At 36.3% G+C, this 25,679-nt stretch overlaps 1 protein-coding gene across 1 annotated transcript in view; it reads right to left on the minus strand.

The window, feature by feature from the left end:
• CCDC148 (coiled-coil domain containing 148) overlaps positions 1 to 25,679 on the minus strand; it is a 324,753-nt gene that overhangs the window by 71,254 nt on the left and 227,820 nt on the right. The window contains exons 10-11 of the mRNA XM_055120683.1: positions 23,207 to 23,347; positions 7,405 to 7,523 (exon numbers count right to left, since the gene is read on the minus strand). Of these exons, the coding sequence (XP_054976658.1) occupies positions 7,405 to 7,523; positions 23,207 to 23,347 (260 nt within the window). The remainder of the gene's footprint in view (positions 1 to 7,404; positions 7,524 to 23,206; positions 23,348 to 25,679) is intronic.

Genomic DNA, 25,679 nt, shown 5'->3' on the forward strand with positions numbered 1-25,679 from the left:
AGCATATCATCCCCTTGATCATGACATAGATACAAAAGGTGGTATCTAATATTAATGCATACAAAACATGGTTTTTTTGTGGATTGTAATCTTACTAGGAACATAAGTGAGGTGCATCCTGGGAAAACTAGGCCTAACAAGACTTAGGATAAAGGGCCTAATGGGTACATAGTTATTTTTATTAATTTTTAAAAATTTATTGTTTTGAGTCCTACCTGGTGGTTTACTCCTAGGTCTATGCTCAGGTATTACTTTTGGAAGAGTGCAGGAAATGATATGTGAGGATTGAACCTGGGCAAGGCAGGAATCCTATTTATTGTACTATCTTTTCAGCCTCTAAGTGGTTCCTTTTATTCTACCAATGAACTGTATAAGGACTAAATTCCATTCCCAGAAAAAAAAAGATATTAAAGACATTCTGACAAAGACAGTGAAGGTCTCAAAGAACAGTAAATTTTTTTAAAAAAGCAGTATGCTAAATTTCTATGAAATATTTTATTAATTCTATAGGGAAAGTGGAACCTGCAACTCAACCCTCCATTGTTAGGAGAGCACCTTTGGTCTTTGTGAAGCCACACTAGCGAATATGGTACCATTAACTGCATATGGTTATTTCTCCACTTCCAGTGTGGCTACTTCAAGTGAATATACAGAAAATGCAATGACATAACAGATTTCATAGAATAAGAAAAAAACATGTAAAAATACAAATATAAAAATAAGGATAAAAGCCTCAATACTTTGCACAATGATGCCATTTAGAAATAAACTTGCCTGGTAGATGAGTTAAATGAGAGGTGTTTTTTTTTTTTCAGAGTCCATTCATTTTTCCCTATCTTTAAATTGAGCTACTAAAAAACTTAAAATTACATATATCACCCAAATAATTCTTTTCTTTTGCCACATTTGATGGTGCTCAGGACTTACTTTTGGCCCAGTGCTCAGGGGTCACACCTGGTGGGGATTTGGAGACCATATGGCATGTCAGGAATCAAGCTCGGGTCTGCTGCATACAAGGAAAATAACTTACCTGCTGTACTGTCTCTCCGACCCTTACATAATTCTTATTGGAGCGCAAGTCCTAAAATGCCCCCTCTGGGAGAGGTGGAAGGGTGAAGTCAAGTTGTGGGGCATAGTGAGAATACAGAAGGGAGTCAGAACCTGCCAGCTGGGAGCAGTCATCCCACCCCTTCAATTGAGGAGGCTGATATCTGGTGGACAGGATTTGAATTTCACCCTTCAAAGAGACAGAGATCAGCTAAATCTGAAATGAAAATATTCTTAAATGAGAGAATTTGATTTTTTTAATTGAAAATGTCTCTTTTTCAAACTACCCTACAGAAAGTGGACTAATAAAGAAGTTGAGATTAGTTACAATTCTTCACACATTAGGCAGTAGTGTGTGTTGAGTATTTGGCCTCAGCGCAAATCTGAATTGAATGCAGGAGTTCAATCACGCAAGAAACTCAATCACAGAGTTGCATTTCTGGTGGCTGAACTCTGGAATATTATAAGTGTCTGTGGGTGGGGGGTGGGCAGTGTATGTGTGCCAGGGATTAAATCCAGACCCTCACATACTAGAAGCTAGTGCTCTACCACTGAACCACATTCCTCATCCTCTAAATCCTGATTTTAAGAAAATGTTCCATATACATTAAAAATAATCTCTCAGCAGGGTCAAGATAGCTGAACTGGAAGTTATTGTATTAGCATTCTCCCATGAATAAGGTAATATCTACAGCCAAAGAGGGCAGATAGCTCAATGGACTGACCAATTTCTTTGTGTGCAAAAGGTGTACATTTGCTCCCTGGAGTTGCTTGGTCCCACAAGTACCTCTGTCACTGTCACTGTCATCCCTTTGCTCATCAATTTGCTCAAGCGGGCACCAGTAATGTCTTCATTGTGAGACTTGTTACTGTTTTTGGCATATCAAATACTCCACAGGTAGCTTGTCAGGCTCTTCCATGTGGGCGAGATACGCTTGGTAACTTGCCAGGCTCTTCGAGAAAGGTGGAGGAATCGAAACCGGGCCGACCGTGTGCAAGGTGGATGCCCTACACACTGCACTATCGCTCCAGCCCACCAGCAGTAATTCATAAGCAAGCACTGAGCCAGGAATGGCTCTTGAGTAACGCTAGATGTGGCCCCAAATGAAAAATATCATCCCTCCCCAGTCTATATCAAAACCTGGATTAATCACAGAATCATGCTTGACACTTCATCAAACAAGACTCCAAGAAATTCTTAGATGAAGTGGAGATAGAGAAGCTTCCCCATGGAACAAAAAACTATAATCTAGAAGGAAAGGGTGGCATGCAGAACTTTTCCCTGGGAAATAAGCAGCAGTGAGATGATTATTTTGAAGGTATGGGACACTCGGAAAACAAAGGGGTATCCCAAACACTTGCTATCCCAATTATATAATACAATTCTTACACTGCGAGGGGATGTAAGAGTCTATAAGGTATTTGCAAAGATCAGAATCAGCAGCAGGCATCATCAAAGTGACTTCCCCTGATCTTGTTAAAGTCAGAAATAGAAAGGTAGTCATATGGGGCTTGGTGTTGGATCAGAAATTAATGCAAATGGAACTGAGAATTTTCAGGCTGATCAAAATTATCTAAACCCAAACTATAGCAATTGCTAACCACATTTTATATAAGTTCACTAAAAATCATTAAAGTGTCCATTTAAAAAAAGGAAGTTTGTGATAGATTATTTTTCAATGGAACAGGTTATTTTTTACAAAAATATTAAAGGTCAGTGATAATGACTTCTGAAAACCTATACTGAATTTCTGTACATTTTTATACAAAATAAATAGAAGATGGAAAATCAGAAGAATTGGAAAACTATATTGCTTTTGGCAAGTACCCCAACATCTATAAATTTATTGTTTGGACATAAAAAAGAAAATGTAAGCTCCTTAGAAATGAGATAATAAAAACATTTCAAACCTTCAGATTGTACCCAAAAATATGCAGAAAAAAAGATCTGGAACCAAATTAACTTATTAGAAAATTAAAGGAATTGAAAGCAAAGCTTTTAATATAAAAGGAAGCAAAAACTTGATCATATTTTGGGTCACCTTACTTTCTTCTTTCCAAATCCATCCTCAGGAAAATGAATCAGTATATTTTTCCTAATCTAAAAATTCATAAACCTTTGTAATGTTTTATGCCAACTTCATATTAGCACAGCTACTTTCTAGCTTAGACACTGTTTCTCATTTCTCTGCTGATGAAAAGTTGCAAATTTTTAATTTTTTGGTCATCAATCTCTACTTATTGCAATAGTTTTCTTAAAAAGAAACAACAACAATAAAAAACCAGGGAAGAAAAGAACTAAGAACCAGTTTTGTAATATGTTCTTAGAATTAGAGATTAAATTTGGTTTGCATATCAACTTTCCTAGGAAAATTTCTGTGCAGAAAGAGTCCATATGGGTATAGAAACATAATTAGGAATGAAATATAGACATTTTTCAAACTTGTAATGATGAATAATTGGTGCTGATAGTGAATAACAATAACAGACTAAACCCAGACCCTCAGCTTATAGCATTTATGAAAATAAATTTCAGTATTTACAGTATTTTTATTTTAAAAATACAGTATTATTATTAAAAAAATAATCTATAGTATTTTTTTTTGAGGGGTCACACCAAGCGATGCACAGGTTACTCCTGGCTCATGCACTCAGGAATTACTCCTGGCGGTGCTCAAGGGACCAGAGGGGATGCTGGGAATCAAACCCGGGTTGGCCGCGTGCAAGGCAAACACCCTACCCCTTGTGCTATTGCTCCAGTCCCTCCAATGGACAGTATTTTTAATAAATTAGTCAAGCCTGTTTATAGGAATAGCATACATTATTTGAAGTTTGTCACCCAAAGTGATGACTGACTTGGAGATGGAGAATGAGGTACCATGTTGTCTATCAGGCTGTGTACCTTGGGTTAGAAGTGGAGTATTTCCTTTTTTTATTGTTGATGTGGGTTCTATGCCCTTCTACCAACAAAAAGTTGACACCAAGACTATATGCTAACAGTAACATAAATAAGTGCTTATGGTAAGTAGGTAACTGGTACACATTGCAGTGATTTTTACGCAAAGTGGTTGCTCCATACTGGATTAATATAATCAAAATTAGCAGAGTTGGGCCCTGACCACCTATGTAACAGTATTTGGAGCTCGGTCCTTAGAGCACCATAAGATTTTGATGAGGCCATTGGGCTATGTCCTCATGTTTAGATTCCTGCCCTTATTAAAGGAGACACTAGAAAACTTGCCTTTAATCTCTCTACCATAATGAATCACTAAGAAGACAGCAATCTAGGAGCTAGCAAGCATCCTTAACAGACAATGACCACACTCAAAGTTTATCAAGCATATTCCTGTAGTAAACAAGAAATTTATAACCCATTAACCAAATTTCATAGTTGTGAAGGAACATAATTTCTGGTTCTTATCAGATGCAAAATCCAGCAATATTTATAGAACAGCAAGTCCCTAACCAAATGAGGACATGCTTTAATGTACATCATACTTTTTTTTCAGCAAATCATTTATCTTATATATACTGGTATCATAAGAATCTCTTCATTGACCCACACCACGCCTCCACCGCCTAGCACTGGCATTCAAGCCCTGAGTTCACAATTAGCTGAATTTGCAACATTTTATGATTTGAACATATAGATCACAGACCCTGAAGAGTTGTCCTTCACAAGTTATCTAGTTCAGTTTCACAAAGGACAAAATAGAGCCTTGTAAAAACTTAAATGACTCTTCCCAGGTCATGAGTCAAAGAAGAAACAAGACTAAAATCCTGGTGTCTGGGTGCTTTTTTTCCATTATGTTACAATACGCCTATTTTGTCCCTCTTATATAATGCAGACGAATCTGGTTTTCCTTTTCTTCTTTTCAATTGGAGTTCTGAATCAGCTAATCTTGGTAATTATTGGGACAGGAAGGAAAAGATTGAAATGGCTCAGTAATGAAAGAAACTCCCTGGCTTAGAGGGGAGATTCTATTAGAAGCCTGTCTCCAAGATGCTGAGACCTCACATCTGTTGTTTTCCCTCCACCCTTTAATACCCTGGTCTCTCATTATACAACACAAATTGTCCAATGAGCCTCTAGATGCCCACCGGTAGACCTGCCATTTGATACTTAGCATTTTGTGGGTTCTTGCCTGTGATTCATGGCATGGTCTGTCTTTTCTATCCATTTTTGTCTCTGTGCCCTTTAACTGTCTTCTTATTGGCTGTGTCACCTCTTAGCATTGAGCCCCCAACTGTGCTATATTCTTGTTTTTCTTAGTAATACGTAAGACCCAAGCCTAACATCCTGAGATACCAGAAAATTAATGTAAAATTAATTCCCCCAAACCATTGAAAGTTACATGTCACAGTGATTTCAATAAAAAAAAAAAGAAAAAAGAAAAAAGAAAAAAATTTATGGCATCTATGTGGAACTCTAGACTTACTTTATAAGTTTACTGGCTGGAATTTGAGATAACAAATTATCTCAAATTTAACAGTCCACATGTCAAAAAGAAAGTTTCCTTGAGAAGTGAACTTTGTGATATAAAATGGTTATGTCCTCCAGAGTTATGTGTAAAAGGGGAAATTAATAAACTATTTTTATATCAGTTTTAGATTCACAGCAAAAGTGAGTGAAATTACAGAGTTCAGATCATTTTTTTAACCTTGATTAATCCTAAAAGGAAACATCACAAGAGCATGAGATCTATCCTTAATGGACCTTTAGTGAAAGTTAAAAATAATGAACTGCTAGCAAACCTTGATAATTTTTTCAGTTACCAATATCATGTGTCTCAGTTCCAAATCTCCCCTTCATTGTTTACTCTGTGAAAACTGAGCTAGACCTTGTAACTATTTCTCAACATTAAGCTATGTCAGAAAATGGTGCTGCAGACAGAGCCACTGAAGAGAAAGGGGGCTTCCTTTCCTGCTTCCTGTGTTTGACCCCTTTTGCTCCTACCACATGCTTGTAGCAGCTGGTGTGAGGGACACACAGTTGAATTATAGTGGAACATTTATGGAAAATTCTCACCAATTTCAGAGGCACCCCATAGTTAGATTCCCCCATGAGTCATGCAAGCAATCCCATTGTGTGGGGTCCAGCTTTCATCTCCTGCATTCACACAGGGTGCTTCCTGCTTACCACAGCCCCACCTTCTAAAATGAGGTTGGAATCAAAGAGGGGTCCCCACTTTCAATTTTTTTCTCCATATTACTTTTTTTCTTTTTTCATCCCTAGATGTTCTTTAAATTTCTCTTTATTCCTTGATATAAATAAGATTTTCTGTTAAAATCAAGAATTTGGGGGTCTGTTGAGATGGTATGGAAGGAAGGACATTTGTCTTGTATGCAGGCAGACTTAGGTTCAATCACCAGCACCCCAAATGGCCCCATGGGTACTGCCAGGAATGATCCCTGAGGGCAGAGTTGGAAGTAAGCCTTGAACACTGCTGAGTGTGGTTCCCAAACCAAAATTAAACTAAAAATTCTCTACCTTAAACTTTTCTCTCTTAAAATGACTTGTTTTCTGACTTCTAATTCATATAGACAAAGAAACTCTGGGAAAATAACTGATTTCTTACATTCATTCACAAGGTGAGTAGAATGGTTGATTGCAAATGTCCTTTTCAAATCTAAAATGACACAATGCTAGGAAAGTCAGTGTTTTTTTCCTACATAGGATGCACCTTAAGCATGCCACGTCATGATTTCCTTACAACATATTATAACTGTATATTGTGTTCCTCAGGTTCATCCACAGTCAATGGGTCTCCCTTGTTTGAGTAAAGCTTTTTCTCTTCTGCAACAGATATTAAATTACAGCAGGAGTCAGTATTCATTTCATGCACGCAATGGGCCACCAAACACTATACAATCCTCTGTGAGGATTTGAACTGGAAAAGTTATCTAAGAGAAATAATGGAAAATTAGAGATTCATGTGTGAATATGAGAGTTTAAAACACATTACAAGGGGCTCTGGGGATGACTCAATAATAGATCACCTGCCTTGCAGGCATGAGGTAAATTCAAGCCCCAGCACTGCCCACATCAGAGTGCAGTCATGATAATACTGACAATCATGATACCTGAAAGTCCTGATACCTGACACCACAGGTGCGCAATCTCCAGCCCACCACACCAGGTCAATGCAAGAACCACAGTCACATTATCAAAATAGCACCCTTCTCCATGGCATGGAGAAGAAAAATATATCATTAAGTATCTTTTTATCCATTTGTGAATATGAACATTATAAAGATCTATTGGGCATAGAAAAATCCTCTGATAAGGTATACCTAACACTACAGAAGGCTAGTCAACACCTCTATTACCCTCCCAGTTAATTTTTTTTCTTTTACCGTTCTCTATCTTTTATAGACTGCTCAGCCATTAATTTCTTCAGTTCTTCTAGACGCCGAAGATCTCTCATTTCTATTTCTTGCCACTTCTGTTCTTTTTTGGCCCAGTATTTTCTTATCTATTGTAGAAATGTTACATAAAATTTATATTAACAACAGATGTGTATAAAAATAATGAGAAAAGCTATAACTATATTATCTACAAGCTCATAAAGGAATGATTGGATATAAATTGGCACTTCATCTTTTTTGTGTTGGTCTGTCCATAAGATATTGACAACAGAAAAATAAAACACAAAGGTATACATCCCGAGAAACTGCATGGTTTAACAGTTTTTGAAGTAAAAAATGTAATTTGCAGTGATATGTAAGGTTTTATTCTATGGCTAAAATAATTGACTTTCAGGAAACCACAATAAAAGCATGTTATTGTCTAAATTGTATGATCTACCTGTTACTTGAGAATATTTTTACCCTCTTAGGATAATTTGGTCTTTAACAAATATAGCACTCAGCCTGTTTTTCCTTTAAAGGCATGAGTTTATTTATGCTAATGGACAGCGGCATGTTGAAAGCTTTATGCTTCTGGGGAAGTGGCAGGAGATAGGTGGGAGGAAGGAGGAAAAGAAAATAATTGGCAGAACTGTGATATAGGGTAGTGCTGACTTATGTGGTAAAATATAAGGACAAATTTATTTAAGCTAAAAAAAGTGATAGCTTTGTTCTTACTTGGCCAATTTCACTTCCCTCCTCTAAAAATGGAGATAGATAAGAAAACTAGAAGAACACATATGCTATTTTCAGGATCTTCTATTTTGTGGTAACATTTTTCTCCCCAGAGGACTATTCAAACACTCTAACATGTCATACTATTCCTGCATTGAGAAAATGGATCATGCTGGTAAAGAACAGAATCTTACTGGAGAACCTTAGTGAGTGTCTGTCCTCAGGGCATCTAGAAGATGCCTCACACTCAACAAGGTGCCCTCCTTTTTGATAAGTGAATATGAAATGCTAAGTGGTTTCCTGCCTTGCCCTAGAAGCATGGTCTCTGAACCTGAGATCTTAAATGCCTTGGCCATGTCTGGAGCAGGACCTAGAGGTGCTGTACTCACATCCTTTCACCGCTCAGTGAATAACTGGACTAATTAACTCTACAGATGATGGAGGCCTCAAGTTAAGGAGAACAGAGATGAGGCTTAGAAAGACAGCTGGACCACAAAAGCAGTGCTAAGGTGATTTTAGAGTATTAATGGAGAAATCCAAGGCGTTCTGCTAGTGTCAGATAAAGTTAAGTGTTAACATGATTACACTATATTCCTCTGGAGATTTGATCTTTATTTTTATATATTTCTGTGTTACCTTAGTTTTCTAAGAAATACACATTTTAACAACTAGAAAAAAGAAAAGCTACTTCAAAGCAATTAAAAAAACAGAACAGATATTGTTTTGAGGAACATCTTTCTCTGGGTTCCATCAGCTCAAAAATATTTGCTCAATCTTGACATTGATCTTGGAGAGAAGTTAGAGATCCTTCTGTACACAATTTCTTGACCAACCCTTGACCAATCCTGAAATCAGGTCTGCGAACACACTAGAGGTATGTTATATCCAAGACTTTCCAGCTCAGAACTATTTCTTTCCATCATTGCTATTTTACATCCTCAGCTACTGCTGCAGCACTATGTTCCTCTCTCCCTCTCTCTGTCTGTCTCTCTTTCAACACTTACTCATTCCTTGTGCTTTCTGTTGGACTCTAAAACTTTCATTATCACCACATAGGAATACTTGTATCTTCAATTCTCAGAACACTACTTCTTTGTCTGACTGAAATTATCTTCAGTGAATGATGCTAATTTTCTGGTGCCCCATGTGACAGGGTATTAAGGGGGCTGGATAGTGTCTTGCACATTTTTTTCTTAGTTGCTACTTTTAGGCCATAATGATATTCTTCCTGTTTACAATACTTTCTTTCTTTATGTTCACTAGTTAACTTCCATATTTGCATCTACTTTTAAAATTTTATCAGAAGAAATAGAGATTCAAAGCGACACTTTCCTTGATATCCTGCTCCTTGAAAAAGAGGTGTTCTTTCCTCTGTTGATGGCTTATCTTTCTCATATGCTTCAGATCCCCTTCCACAATTCCATCTTCTTCATAGTCCTACTCCACCACCTATCCTTCCTCTCTCTCTATGTGACCTCTTCATCTTTGCTGCTTACCTCTTCTCACGTGGAATTACATACAAATGAACAATAACAAAAAAAATCAATGGCATTCTTTAGACTCCCAAGTCTATAACATGACATTTTCCCTGTCCATTTTTCAGTCAAGAATATTAAAATGCTTCTGTTCCTGAGCTGGAGCCATAGTATAGGAGGTAGTACTTGCATTAAGACAACCTGGTTTTGTCCTGCAGAGCTAGAAGGAAGCCCTGAGCACTGCTCAGTGTGGCAGTAAAAGAAATACAAATAAACAAAAATAAAAGAATGCTTATGTGTTTCAAGTCCTCTTTCTTCTCTTACTACTTATCCGTGACTCTCCTACCTCCACCTTTCCCTGCAAATTAACTACTCTCATAAATGACTTCCAAATGACTAAACTAAAGAATTCACAAAAATCTTCGAGATGGTGGGATACTCTCATAGCTTGCTGGGCTCTCTGAGAGGGATAGAGGAATCGAACCTGGATCGACCGCATGCAAGGCAAATGCCCCACCCACTGTATACTATCGCTCCAGTCCAAGTATCTTGTGTTTGATTCTATTAACCTCTCTATATAGTCTAAAATCATTATTATTTTGACAATAACCTGATTAAAAGATATTTATTAAGCATATACTTTTAGCCAGACACTATGCTGTGATTTTAGATATGATACTTAAATAGCAACAGGACCTCTACTTCATGGATCTCAGACTTTCTAGAAATAGAAATAGAGAACAGAGGAGAAAATAAATATAATCATATGTTTAAGTTCTAAAAATATGAAATGGCTGTAATGACTTTAGAAAAATTTTTTGTCAGAACTTTAATAAAATGCTTATTTTTAAATGGATTGGGGTAGGATATATATATCTATAGGATAACAGTGAGATAGAAGATAATCACAGGAGAAAGAGGGGACTTTAGATTTAGTAGTACTGCTGGGGGAGGAGACCTTGCACACACACTACATTGAACCCACTGGAGCAAAAGAAGATAGTGTTAGTTAGCTGAAGGAGAGATTGGCAAGCTAGATGAGGGCTTAAAGCCAGGATTGGTTCTAAAAACAGGTGAAAGCAATTAAAGAGTTTAAAGAAGGACTGATTTATAATGTGACATGGCATGTAGTTTTTAAAGGTAGTCATGGTTAGTGCATAAAGAATACATAGTGAAAAATAAGGTAAAAACAATCAGGAAATTGATCGTTTTTACCCTGGACTGGAGCAATAGCACAGCGGGTAGGGCATTTGCCTTGCACAGAGCCAACCTGGGTTCTATTCCTCCGTCCCTCTCAGACAGCCCAGCAAGCTATCAAGAGTATCCTGCATGCACGGCAGAGCCTGGCAAGCTACCCATGGCATATTCGATATGCCAAAAACAGTAACAAGTCTCACAATGGAGACGTTACTGGTGCTCCCTCGAGCAAATTGATGAACAATAGGACGACAGTGCAGTGCTACCTTGGACACAAAATGGATTGAAGTGTTTTGATCTGAGATGTACTTTTGAGTGGACCCAGAAAGCTCACTGAGGGAGTGGACACAAAAGGTTGAAGGAAAAAACAAACCATAGTGATCCCAGGCTTTAGAGATAAATTACTTGGATGATGGTCCCAATCACTAAAATGGAAGACTGAAAGAATAAGTTTTAGAAGAGGGAGACAATAATGAACTTATTGTTGAACATATATATTGGTTGGGATGACGGTAAGTACTCTAGATTTAAAATATGCAACGGTAGCTACAAAAGGGAGATTCTAGTGAGAATTTAGGGATGGAGATTTCAATGAAGAAATAGCACTATCATTGCACTGTCATTCTGTTGCTCATCAATTTGCTCGAGCGGGCACCAGTAATATCCCCATTGTGAGACTTGTTACTGTTTTTGGCATATTAAATACACCACGGGTAGCTTGCTAGGCTCTGCTGAATACTCTCAGAATACTCTCCGTAGCTTGTCAGGCTCTCTGAGAGGGACAAAGAAATCGAACCCAGGTCAGCCACGTGCAAGGCAAATGCCCTACCCGCAGTGCTATCGCTCCAGCCCTATGAAGAATTATCCACTTAAAATCAAATTTAATAAACTAGAACAGGATAAAATATCTCAGTAGGAATGTAAATAGAGGACAGAAAATGGCCATGCCTTTTCATGCTTAGGCAAGTAGTTTCGTCTACTAGACAGTCTATTTCTCTTCTCCAACTATCAAATTTCCTCCACCTGTGATACCAGAACAATGATCTTATCCTTAAGAAAAAGAAAGTTAGCTACTTGACTTACTAATGACCGTTGGCTTATTGGTTTATTACACACCACTCGTCATCTTGTCTTCTAGTTCTCATTTTTTGTTCATGAGGTTCTGCCTCCAGCTTGTTTTGGAATAGTTCAGGCATTTGCAATGTAACCCACATATTATGCCCTACATTGTTCCTTGCAACCTCCCTCCCTTTAGCACTCAAATTTAACATTTTTTTATCCAGCTCTCTCCCTTCTCCAATCTCCAGACATAGGTACATATTTATTCTAAGATACTATTTATGTTTCCTTAGCATAGCACTTTTCATACTAATCTAAATAATTCATTTTTGTATTTTCTACTACATTGGATAGAGTCTGACAGAAAATAAAGTTTAATTGATTATTTTTATGTGAGTGGAAGCTTCTTTTGGTCTCTGGCCCAAGAATAACAAAATTGCAGATGGGAAATAGGCCAATAGTTTTATTTGCAGAATGGGAGAGTGAACCAAGCTCTTCCCCAAGGAGACCTCCATTCACTTCTCTTCAATGAGTAGGGCTAGAAGTATATATCAAAAAGTACTGGCTCCTCAAACCTAAAAATAAAGTCCAACAGTATTTGGACAGTATTTAGCTGGTCCTTTGAGAAATTTATTAATACATGGATATAAAGCTCACTGCTTTTTAGACGTTTTGATTTATCTTTGTAATATTTCAGTGACACAAGAACCAGAGAGGTAGGGAGTGCAAGTGACATATTGAATGTAAAATTTGTCTCTAAATACCAGGTGGTTTCACTCATATGTGGTATATAAAGAAACAAAACAAAGAACTAAAATCAGACTAGACACTGACACAGCAGAACTGAGGTCCATAAAGGTCCCCAAAGGATTGGCTTAAAGAATGAAAAGGATCCAAAGGGCTGTAATGGGAAATATTGGCACTGGTGGTGAGCAGGGTGGAATAACACACATTTTTGGAAAAAAAATAAAATCACAATCATAAAATATACGTAAGCTTCATAAATCAATGTTGTCTTTAAATAAATAAATGAACAAGAAGGATACTTTTAAAATAAATTGAAAATTGCCTCTTGTCTTTCAAATTATGTTTCTGTAAATATTTTTCTTATATGCCAAGGTTCTCGGGGTATCCCTCATTCTCTTATCTCTGAATTTGTTGGACAGTCCTCTTTTGTTATATCACATTTTATTAATATTGGTAAAGTTAAGACAATAAAGTAAAAATTGGAGAAATAATTCTCTGTCTAGATATATGAATGTAAATAAGTGTGTGCTTTTATTTCTAGAAGATTCCTGGTTTAGTTTTCTAATATTCTAATGTATTTCCTATTAAAACCTCTACTAGTTGGGTTGAAGAGATAGTTCAATGGCCTGAGTCCAAGCTTGCCTGCAGGAGAGCTGGATCTCATTCTCAGCAACCCATGCTCCCCTGAACACTCTTGCGAATGAACATGGAGGACCAAATGGGAATAAATTCTAAGCACTGTAAGATGTGAGCCTCCTCACCAAAACACAAAAAATTAATTAAATATAGGACCAGCAGAGAATACCAAGTTTAATTTGTTTGCGCCTGACCTAGGTTCAGTTCTATGCACCAAATGGTCTTCTAAGCATCACTGGATGTGGCCCGGGAGGCCTGAGCACCACTGAGGTCATCTCCAGCACCACAAGAGCTGGGTAACACTATATCCATCCTTGGATTCTAGCGCTGACCTTCTGACCTGGTTGACAAGTATCACTAGTAGTGAGTGACTCAAACTAAGTAAAACAAAATAAAAATGAAACACTTTGCTACAAAATGAGATGTTTCTGATATTAAAATATATAGCAAGGTTTAAATTTTTAAAAGACTAATATTACATAGTACTAAAAGAAATTCTTTCATTTCTTTAGTCTAATAATTTCTGTTACTGTGGGGCTGGAGCAATAATACAATAGGCAGAGTGTTTGCCTTACATGCAGCCAACCCAGGTTCAATCCCTGGTACCCCATATGGTGAGCCGAGAGCCAGGAGTAAGCACTGAGTATCACTGAGTGTGCACCCTCCTAAAAAACAGAATTTCTATCATTGTAAAATAAAAGACTTTTGTTTAAAACCAGGGATTAAACAATCCCAATGCAAACAAGCCCTGAGTAAACATTAATTCAACCATGAATGAAAATGCCACAGGTGAGTGGAGGGCCCTGTTATGTAACAGTGGAGAATTCTAGCACTGTGGTGGTGGGCATAGTGTAGCAACTCTACAAGTATAAAATCAAAATGTTGATATTATTGTAAAAACTAATTTTTAAAAAGAATTTATTTACACATAGAAAAAATGCGGCTGGATTGATAGCACGGCGGTTGGGCATTCGACTTTCACGTGGCCAACCCGGATTCAGTTCCCAGCATCCCATATGGTTCCCTGAGCACTGCCAGGAGTAATTCCTGAGTGCAGAGCCAGGAGCAATTCCAGGAGTAATTCCTGAGTGCAGAGCCAGGAGTAACCCCTGTGCATTGCCAGGTGTGACACAAAAAGAAAAAAAATACTGTGCTAGATAGCACTGCACTGTAGTACTGTCATCCCATTTTTCATGGATTTGCTCGAGCGGGCACCAGTAACATCTCCATTGTGAGACTTATTACTGTTTTTGGCATATCAAATACACCACAGGTAGCTTGTCAGGCTCTGCCATGCAGGTGGGATACTCTCGGCAGCTTGCTTGGTTCTCCGAGAGGGATAGAGGGGGATGGAGAAATCGAACCAGGGACTAGAGTGATAGCACAGCAGATAGGGCATTTGCCTTGCTGTGCTAGATAACAAAAGCAAATAGTATTATATTGAAAAATGGAAATAATCATGCTAAAAGTGATAATATGCTGTATGATGATGACACTAGACATATTAGGTCCTTATCATCTTTTTTTATATATATTTTATACACACATATTTATAAAAATATGTATATATGTTCCTATATATTTTATATACATTATATAACAATTATTTGCTTATAATTTTCTTTTGTTAGTAGTTTAGAATGTGATGTAATCCTAACTATATTTTGTAGTTAATTTGCAATTTTCCAAACTACAGAGGGTATAAAAGATTTCATAATTACAAAAGCATATTTTTCAAAGTCTGAACAGGAAAAATTAATATTTAGAAGGATGCCTATGCCTAAAATTAATATTTAGAAGGAAGACATGACTATTATTTATTTCTGTCTTCTTAATTCTATTCTTGTATCAAATCAGGCGAGAAAAATACTGTATATCCATGTATATAAAATTTTCATTTTTATCACCTTGCAGATGGTATAACTTTCACTTCCTATACAAAAGTTTCACAGAACTGTGATTTAATTTTATGCCATAGATTATAAAGGTCATGTAAAGGTTGACGCAATATTGTATGAGCATTGGTTAAAACTCTCCTGTAGAGATTCTGTTGCAAATGCTATCCACTGTGTGCGCTGTCTCTTTTCCACCAATACATACTGCCAGCTGCTGACGTGCTGGAATGTTGTCTATTATTAGCTAATCAGAGCAAAATTCTTCCTTTTAACTTTAACCATGTTTAATTACGGCACCCCCTTTCCCTCAGTTTGCTGACATAACTATATTCTCATCCTCTTAATTTTTGTCTCTCATTCTCTTGCTGAGTTTCTATTTTAATTATTCTTAATAGGAAACAGATGGCATACTCAATTTGAAATAAAGCTAGAAGAATGTAATAAGAGGACAATTGACAAAGAAAGGTTGTAACGGAGGGCAATTACAAGGGCTCATGCAGTAGTGAGGCAGCTTTACCATCTATAGAGTAGTCATAGAAGACTGTGGGAAGGACCACTTAACATGGTCCTTTAGCAAAGTCCATAGCTATTAAGCACAACTCTGCAGAGCATGGAGCATGAGGAAAAATTCTCCCATCTCACCCACATCTCACTCCATCTCCAATGTTCTTTTTAAATTTTTATTTTATTTAATGTTAGTTCACAATATTTTATTACATTCAATATTCAAACACCAATCCCACCACCATTACACCTTCCCACCACTAAATTCGGGGTGTTTCCATCCCAAACCCCAATCCCTGTCCCAAAAATCAACTGAAAGAATATATTTTGTATTGTCTGTTATGAAGAACTGCTGAACATGCTTACAAAAAATGTGTTCATATAGGAAACAGTGTGAAGATTGTTCTATTTTGGCAGAATTTACACGCAACATACAGTTTTGTGCTGTTTAATCCATTAAGACATTCTATGGGATATCACTAACATGTTGTTAAAGTTTAGGTGATGTCAGCTTTGGTATATATATCTGAAAATATGTATATGTGCATATATATATATATATTTCCCTCTATGATTTGTTGCCTACTGTCTGAATCCCATCAGATATGGTGTTCTACCTTGAATGAACAGAACCAAAAGTCAGAGAGCCGAGGAGTCACAAAGGAGAATACTCTATGTCACAGAGCAAAGTGGAATTAAATAGGGCCCAAAGGAGAATACCCAACAAAATAGTAATAATGTCTCTTATTGTAAATTACGTCTTTTAAGTAGTGTACACATTGGTAACTTTTAGATGATTACTTTTCTTTAATAAGCTGTGTACTTGAATTGGCAATAACTGTTTTCCACTGTGATGCGGTCCTATGTCTTTATAACATTATGAGCCCAGAAAGTGTGCTGGGACAAACACATTAGTTATCTCTTTCTCAATTGAAATGCCAGGTGGATTAACAAATAACTGTCATTTTTTTCTTTAGAAATTAGAAATTATTTTCAGCATAGGCAATGAAATATTATATAATGATCATATGATATGTTGACACTGCTAAATAAATTTGCCTGTAATCTTGTTTAATTTCTCTATTTTAAATATTCATTAAGAAGGGAATATGTATACCGAGGGAGTTATTATTGTAAAGCCTGAAGAGTCAGGGAGAGTAAAAAGTGAAAAGTAATCAAACTTTAGACTCATTCAATCATGACGTCTTAGAGCTGAGGTGATTTAAGCAATGCTTAATCCAAAAATTTCATTTTACAATTGAGGAGGCAAAATTCTAGAGAATTTATGTAACTTGTTCAAGGTCACCTGCCTTGCTAGTCTTTTCCTAGTTTGGTGTGTTTTTCTGTATACCTCAGCATCAACATACAGTTTTATGCTGTTCATTCATTAAATTAATGCATTCAATCAACATTGGGTGCTTTGTGCGAGACACTAGAGATCTATAAGAACAAAGAAAAAAGACAAATCTTCCTTCTTGTTAAGGCTTATATTCTAGAAAATGGAGAGAAGCTAGTCAATAAAAATTGGTATTGAGGGAAGACAAATTATAAGACAAAAATAAAGCTGTGTGAGTGGACAGAGTGACAGGAAAGAAGGATGCTATTTTAAGTTTGGCAATTAAGGGAATTCTGATGACACTTGAGTAGAGCCTGAATGAATTTAGAGAGTGAGTTTGCCAACATCTGGAAAAATATTTCAGACTGAAGGAATAGCCACGACAAAAGGCAAACCACAAATGTATGGAAGTGATTAGGAAGTGATTATGGAGGAGGATGTAGGCTATGTGATTAGACATGAATGAGTGAGGGGAAAAGTAGTAGGACATGAGAAACAAGAGATATTGGACATAGAGCAAGTTGTGACAGAATCTAACATGAGTTTTGGAAACATCACACTGGTCTGGGGAAAACAGATTGAAAAGAGAGATTAAAAGTGGAAAAGAAAGTATTTGGAGAAAAAGAAAGTATTTAGGAGAATAAGTAGTTAACATAAAAGTGTTTATTTAAAAGGCAGGCCCTTTTAATCCTGATGAAAGATGAGGGATTCACTGTAATTTATTGAGAAGTCAGTAGAAAATACAAAAAAAAAACCCAAAGGGAATTAATGGTTTGTTAGAAGCCAGTTATATGTTTCTTGTGTACATAACTCCAATCCCACACCCATCAAGAATGGTATAAGAATTATTTTTTATTTTGGGGTCACATGCAGCAATGCTCAGGGGTTACTCCTGGCTCTGCATTCAGAAATTATTCCTGGCACTGCTTGGGGAACCATATAGGATGCTGGGGATTGAACCTGGGTCAGCCTCATGCAAGGCAAAGCCCCTGCCCACTGTACTGTCACTCCCATCCCTGGTTTAAGAATTTTAAAGAGACACAGATCAGTGAAACAGAATTGAGAGTTAGAAGCTAACTCACACATAATTGAATTTGTGTGACAACTAACTTATGAAAAAGGTGCCAATAACATCAAATAGATGGAAAGTATCTTCAATAATGATGAGAAAACTACAGTCACATGTAAATTAATGAAACTAGATTACTATCTTACTCAATGTGTGAAGTTTATTCAAGATGTACTGATAGACCTGAACAGAGGACCTGATACGAGAAAATATATAGAAAAAAACAGGCAGTGACCTTGAGGTCTAAGTTATATCTTTATAGACTTATCACCACTAGCAAAAGAAACAAAAGCAGTTGTATAAAACAACATCATGAAAAAACAAAAATCAAATCCATCAGAACAAAAAGTAATCTTAGTGATTACAGAAAGATGTAAATAAAGTACCTATGTGATAAGTGGTTAATATCCCAAAATGTCAGGAACTCTTATAACTCCACAACAAAATTGAGAATATGAATAGACCTTCTCAGAAGATATACATGATCTTAGGCATACAATATGCACATGAGAAGTTCATTATCAGTTATAACTAGAAAAATAAAAACCACAATAAGATATTATCTCATAACCTCTTAAAATATATTAAAAAGACAAGAAGCAAGTGTTGTCAGAAATATGGGAAAAAGTGACACATCTGACATGTGGTAAAGAAAACTGGTACAGCTACTGTGAAAAATAAACGTATGGATACGACTCAAAAATATGTTTTTAAATATAAAATTATTCAAAAATTATACTTCTTGGTTGTTAGCTGAAAAAAAATTCAACGTTAATTTAAAAGGATGCATGCAACTATTATGTTCAATTGCAATACTAATCATAATAGCCAAGATATGAAAGCAAACCTAAGTATCCATTGACAACTGAATATTTTTAACTGGCCTATATACACATTGTAACACTACTTGGTTTTTTAAAACATGAAATCTTACCACTAAAGACAACATGAATAGACCTTGAGGGTATAATAATAAGTTCAATAAGTCAGAGAAAGATGAATACCTTATGATTTTATTCAAGGGAAAGATAAAGAAAATAAATAAATAAACCTATCAAAACAAGGAAAACTGTAAGAACAAAAGTATTGCCATAAGAGAAGTTGGTAGCTACATTGAATAAAAGGGGTCCATTAATATTAACCCTGTGCTATCTCACTGGCCCCATTCATTTCATTTTATAGCTCCTATATCTGCGGTATTATTTTTTTTATCAGATTCCCAAATAAAAGGACGAATGAAAAGAAAAACCTCCCCTTGAACTAACTGCAAGATAACATTTCTAGGAGTTAGTCAATGATGAAGACAAAAAGCCATAGGAGGGAAGGAGTTCAATAGATTGGCTCTCAGTAAGATTGGAATACTTTAGCACTAGCAGCAGGTGGTTCTTATACAAACAGCGTGTTTGCAGTGAAAGATATGAGTGAATAAATATTAGCATATAGATCAAACCGCTGTTCACAGGGATTGAAAGCCATGTTTTCTGGGTTCAAAGAGTTTATGAGAGTTCTAATATTTCATATCCTTCATCTTATAAAACTATAAAAAGTGCTGAAAGTCAACTTTTGATCATCTGAATGTAACTGCATTACTGAGAGCTGCCACACATTTTTGTTTATGTTCACAATTAAGTTAGTTCTAACTGATATATATTACATAAAATGGTAATAGTAATAGTATCTTAAGTCATTAAAGATTATGTAGGTATTCATTCAGATCTCTATCACACACAAGCAGACACAGACACAGACACACAGACACACAGACACACAGACACACACACACACACATCCCCTAACTTTCTTTGCTGAGGAAGAGGAATAGGATACGAAAGAAATGGAGAACTTGGACATGGCTGCCATTTCTCTTTGGTCTCTGCTATCTCTCTGTCAGGCAGTGCTCTGATTTTTTTCCCCACTACCTAAATCCCCAATATTTCTATCATTTTCTCTTTGCAATAGCAAAACATTCACTGCAAATGAAAGATTATCAGTCACAGGTACTTAGAGGAAAATGCTGAGGATAGTATTATATCCTGTCCTGCAGTGCACATATGCATGCAACAGCATTGAAAAGTCTAAATGAAAGACAAATAACAACAGAGAGCTGATGAACCCTATTGAAGTCAGTCGGGGAAAACAAGTCTATACTCTAAAGCCCACACTTTGATCACTGGTGGCAAAAACTAATTACTTTTATTAAAATAAGAGCATTCATACGAGGCAGCAATGAGAACAGTTTTTATCAGTGTGAGGATAAATGTCTAATGTATTCTCTGATGATATCAGACAAAGAAATAAGAAAAGAGAAAGCCTCAGCATTAATGAGAGCAAAGACAGCATCCTAGTCAGCCCCCCAAATGAAGCCCTCATCAAAATCCTTTAAGAGAAGCAGAAGTTAATTGCCAAGTCACACTGCAATTATGGATAAGCATATGCATACATCACATATACAGTATGTAAATGTATCTATAATTTACTATAGGTGGCCAGGATTAATTTAACTAACAGAAAATGCTATATAGTTTACTGAATTTGTATTTTTGGTTTTCCTATCTTAATCACTTGCTTTACTTATAAAATTTAAACTAAAAGAAATTCTCCTGTAGAACTTTTTCCAACTGACCAAGACTGACATATTATCTTTGTGTCAGATACAGCAAACAATTTCTTCAAGAAAATACCAAAAAAAGGTATGTTTCTGCAAAAATGACAAACTTCTTAAAATTTTGTGAAGAATTGGGTATAATAATTGTCACATTAAAGGTGCTTGGTACATACTGAGTAAATGAATGAATTATCATCCTATTTGAACCTTTAGTGACCCTTGTAGATTTACACAAATCTTCCACACACCACGCCCCCCAGTTTTACATCTTACTTGAATTTAAATTTTACCAGTACAATGAAGTTTTAACTGACACACTGAAATGGCAAAGGAATGTTGAAGTGTCCTAAATTTACATGATATTTGAAATCCAGGTACTGGGCATTGTTTCTATACTGTGTATTAATCAGACATTTGATCAGTTTAGAAGATGGGATGACCAGGCTGATTGGAAGTTGAAACAGTGGCTTGATAGAACTGAGCGATAGCACAGCGGGTAGGGCGTTTGCCTTGCACGCGGCCGACCCGGGTTCGAATCCCAGCATCCCATATGGTCCCCTGAGCACCGCCAGGGGTAATTCCTGAGTGCATGAGCCAGGAATGACCCCTGTGCATTGCCGGGTGTGACCCAAAAGGCAAAAAAAAAAAAAGAACTGAAGTACAGTTAAAGCCTCAATCTCAGACTGTGTGATGAGGTACTCTCCTCAAACAGACACACAATCCAGTTGTTTTACTAAGAGCTGATGTCATTACTCCCTGGGTAAAGGATTGAGTGTGTGAAAGCTCTTCTTGAGTTGGTTAGGTTTCCACCAATGTTGGACACCAAGAAAGGTTTATCTCCTTTTCATGTGAGTCTTTCTTAAACTCATTTTGACAATAAGGCTGAAGCCACCCTTGCCTTAAATTCCACAGAACTCCTAGCATCACATCAAAACCTCATAAAAGTTGTGGTACAGAGCAGTTATGCGATATTTCAGGTTCCCAAAGAGTCAAATTGGCTAACAGGGTGGTGGATGTAGTATTTCATATCTGGATATTTAAGAGTCACCTAGCACAGTTATTTTGTTTCTTATGAGAGTTCTTATGGATCATTTTATGGAAAGTCATTGTCTTTTGATTTTTTTTTTTTAAAAATTTTTTATTGAATCACTGTGAGATACACAGTTACAAAGTTGTTCATGGTTGAGTTTCAGCCATGCAGTTTCAGACACCCATCCCTTCACTAGTGCACATTACCCAACAACAGTGTCCAGTTTCCCTTCAAACTACCCCCTTGCTCCACCCCAGTGATCTACCTCGATGGAAGACATTTTTCTTTTTTCTCTCTCTTATCTTCCTTTTAGGTGTTGTTGTTTGCAATACTGGTAATGAAAGGGTATCATGCTCATCACTTTTCCTCCTTTCAGCATTTAGTTTTTGTTCAGAATGATCATTTCCACCTGTTATTGTCGTAGTGGTCCCTTCTCTGTCCTAACTGCACTCCCACTCCTGCTCTGTGGCAGGCTTCCCACTGTGGACCAGTCCTCTGGCCCTTGTTCCTACTGTATTCGGGTATTTTTTACATGCCATGTTTTGTTTTGTTTTAAATGTCCTGTAAACAAGTGTGGAACATAAAAAACTATGTCAGTCTTTCTCATTCTGACTGATTTCCTCAGCATAACACTCTCCATGTCCATCTACCTAGAAGCAAATTACATGACTCCACTTTTCCTAATAGCTGCATAGTGCTCTGTTGTATGTATATTCCATACTTTCTTTATCCACTCATCTGTTTTCTGGCACTTGGGTTGTTTCCAGATTCTGGCTATTGTGAATAGTGTCACAATGAACATAGGAGTGCAGATGGTTTTTCTGCATTGTATTTTTGGGCCACTAGGGTATATTCCCAAGAGCAGTATTGCTGGGTTGTGCGGAAGCTCAATTTCTAGGATTTTTTGATGTGTGCCAGTCTCTGTGGTGTGAGATCATATCTCATTGCTGTTCTTATTTGTATATCCTTGATAATTACCCATGTAGAACACTTTTTTCATGTGCCTTTTAGCCACCTGTGTTTCTTCTTTGAGGAAGTTTCTATTAATATCTTTCCCACATTTTTCGATGTGGTTGCATGTTTTTTCTTGTAAAATTCTACCAGTGCCTTATATATTTAGATTTTAAAAATTGTTTTTGTGGCAACAATTTCAAAAGAGTATTGGTGCTTCTGAAATATTATAACCTAATCTAATCAATATGGTGTCAGTCAAGGAAAACAAGTCTATACTCTAAAGCCCAAACTTTGATCAATTGTTACAAAACAAAGTACTTTTATTAGTATAAGAACATTTATAACTGGCAGCAATGAGAACAGTTTGGGTCAGCATAAGAACAAATGACCAATTTATAATTTGATGATATTGGACCAGGAAATAAGAAACGAGAATCAATATTTTGATTATTATGAATCAATACTTTCCTTGAGTGACTAGAAAGATAATACAGTCATGCCAAGACAAGATCAATCAAAGCTCAGTCAGCAATTAAATAATTCATTCACAGAAATAACAAGTGTCAAACCTTTTCTTTCTTCTCTTCTCTTTGTAACAATTCCTTCTTTTTCCACATTTTCTCTTTTTCTTCTTCTTTCTCTCTTCTTCTGGCAGAAATTTCCATTTCTAGTCTTGCTGCTTCTTCCTGGTGGGCTCTCCACTGGAAAACCTGAAGCAAATAGAAATTCAATCTAATAACAATGCACACTTATAAAACTTCATACATCAGGAAATAAAGTTCTGTATCAAGTTGATATTAGATTTTTTTCTAAACTAACACAAAAATTCTGTGCATTCTGTGAAATATATGTTCAAGAGATATGTATATATATATTTATACTGTTACTACAGTTATTACTTTAATATCACCATATTTGAAGAATCTTCACTTAGGTACAGAGACTAAAATATAAAAGAGTCTAAGTTGATTTCCAAGGATCTATAAATTCTCATAAATAACATGTAAAAATTTTTGTGCTCTTATACTCTGATTTTCTAGAAAAACATAGCTATTAGAAACTCTCGATTGATTCTATGCTCTTAAAATGTTTAATATACCATTGTTAACTTCATTTCACTGCTAACTTTATAGTGATGAGAATGATACTGAAAAATGATGACCACAATTCAGGATACTGAAATTTTTGATACACTTTATTGGTAGGACAATAATAATTAATACTGTTTTGCCAAAGAGAATAAGCAGACTTATATGTATTAAAAATGTAAAATACGTGTAGCTTTTGGGCCACAGCTCCACAATAGGGATATTATTCAAAAGAGATTGAGCTAAACAAGTATACAAATGATAAACACAGAAATGTTTGCTATAGCACTGCTAAAATAGAACAAAATTTGGTGAGTCCCTAAGTATTTAGGAAGAGGATATGGCCTAATTTAATGAAAGTAACTCTATCATATGACTGCATTGAGAAAGACGTACGCTATATGTCTCCATTGACACTGTGACACTGACATAGAAAATATTCTACAACATATTATTAAATACAAAGTAGCAGGTGCAGAATCACATTTATACGTATGATCTCATTAATATAAACTATCATCTATGTGTCTGCACATAAAGATTTGAAAGGCAGTTTGCCAAAATAATATTGACTATCCATTAACAGCGTTATGTCACCAAATTTCATTTATTTATTTATTTATTTATTTTGAGGTTTGGGGATATTCAATATGCCAAGAATAGTAACGGCAAGTCTCACAGTGGAGATGTTACTGGTGCCCACTCAAGCAAATCAATGAGCAATGGGACGACAGTGCTAAAGTGCTATGACGAGGTTTGGGGGTCACACCCCATGATCCTCCAGTGTACTCAGTGATGCTCCTGTTTCTGCACTCAGGAATTACTTCTGGCTTTGCCATCAAATTTTAAAAGTGCATTAGTTAAGCCTATTTTGCTAAGTGACATGTTTATAATAAACATACACTATTTTGTGAGCAGGAAACCAATGAAGCTGACAAAATAAAAACAAAACTTACTGGGTTAGGGATGTCTTAATGATTGAGCTTATGACTGGCATGCATGAGATATTGGGTTTAATCACCAGAAAAATTAATCACAACAAGCAAAATAAGAAAACACACACAGACTTGTTTCATTTTATGTATACTTGTAACTATTTAGCATGCACATATAAGGGTGCAAAGAGGAAAGAGATGGAGAAGTGCACAGAATTCTTTTGAGGAAAGGAATAAAAGAGTATTTATCATACCTCATAACTTACATATTTTATAAAAGGACTAATTAATGATGGCAAATAAAGTGAAAAGTAGCTAAATAAAATATCTAGCATATATGATAAATAAAAGATACTAAATATCTTCTTTTTTTACACTTTTGGGTTTTGGGGCTGGGGGGGAGGGACACCTGGCTATGCTCAGGACTTATTCCTAGTTCTAAGTGCAGGAATCACTCCTGGCAGGCTCAGGAACCATATCGGGTGCCTGGAATTGAAGTCAAGTTGGCTGTGTTCAAGACCAAGAGCTTTACTCAGTATACAACAATGTCTCTTGCCCTGCTTTTAACACTTTTTTTTCTTTCTTTTTGCACCACACATGGCATTGCTCAGTAATTACTCCTCGTGGTGCATGGTGAACCAACCACATGGGGTGCCAGGAATCCAACCTGGGAAGTCTGCATGCAGGGCAAACTCTGTACTATATCCCCAGCTCTTCACTTTTCATATTCAAAGTTTGCTTCCTAAAAATACATTATTCCTTATTTGTCAAAATAACATGAAAATCAGACCACTGATTTTAAACATCTGTTGGTTTCCCTACCTGTGGCTTATATTCTGATCATTGCAGTTACCTTCTTCTTTCAAACTAGTGTTTTTTAGAACTTCTATTTTTTTAGACCTCTCTTTTTTTGTTCACTATTTGATGAGTCTATTCACTCCCATTATTATACCTATTGCTTTTCTGTCTCATTCTAAAATGTACAAATAATATCAGGGGACTTTTTTTTTTGTCTGCAG

This window comes from Sorex araneus, chromosome X (assembly GCF_027595985.1).
Source record: "Sorex araneus isolate mSorAra2 chromosome X, mSorAra2.pri, whole genome shotgun sequence".
NCBI classification, from domain to species: Eukaryota; Metazoa; Chordata; class Mammalia; order Eulipotyphla; family Soricidae; genus Sorex; species Sorex araneus.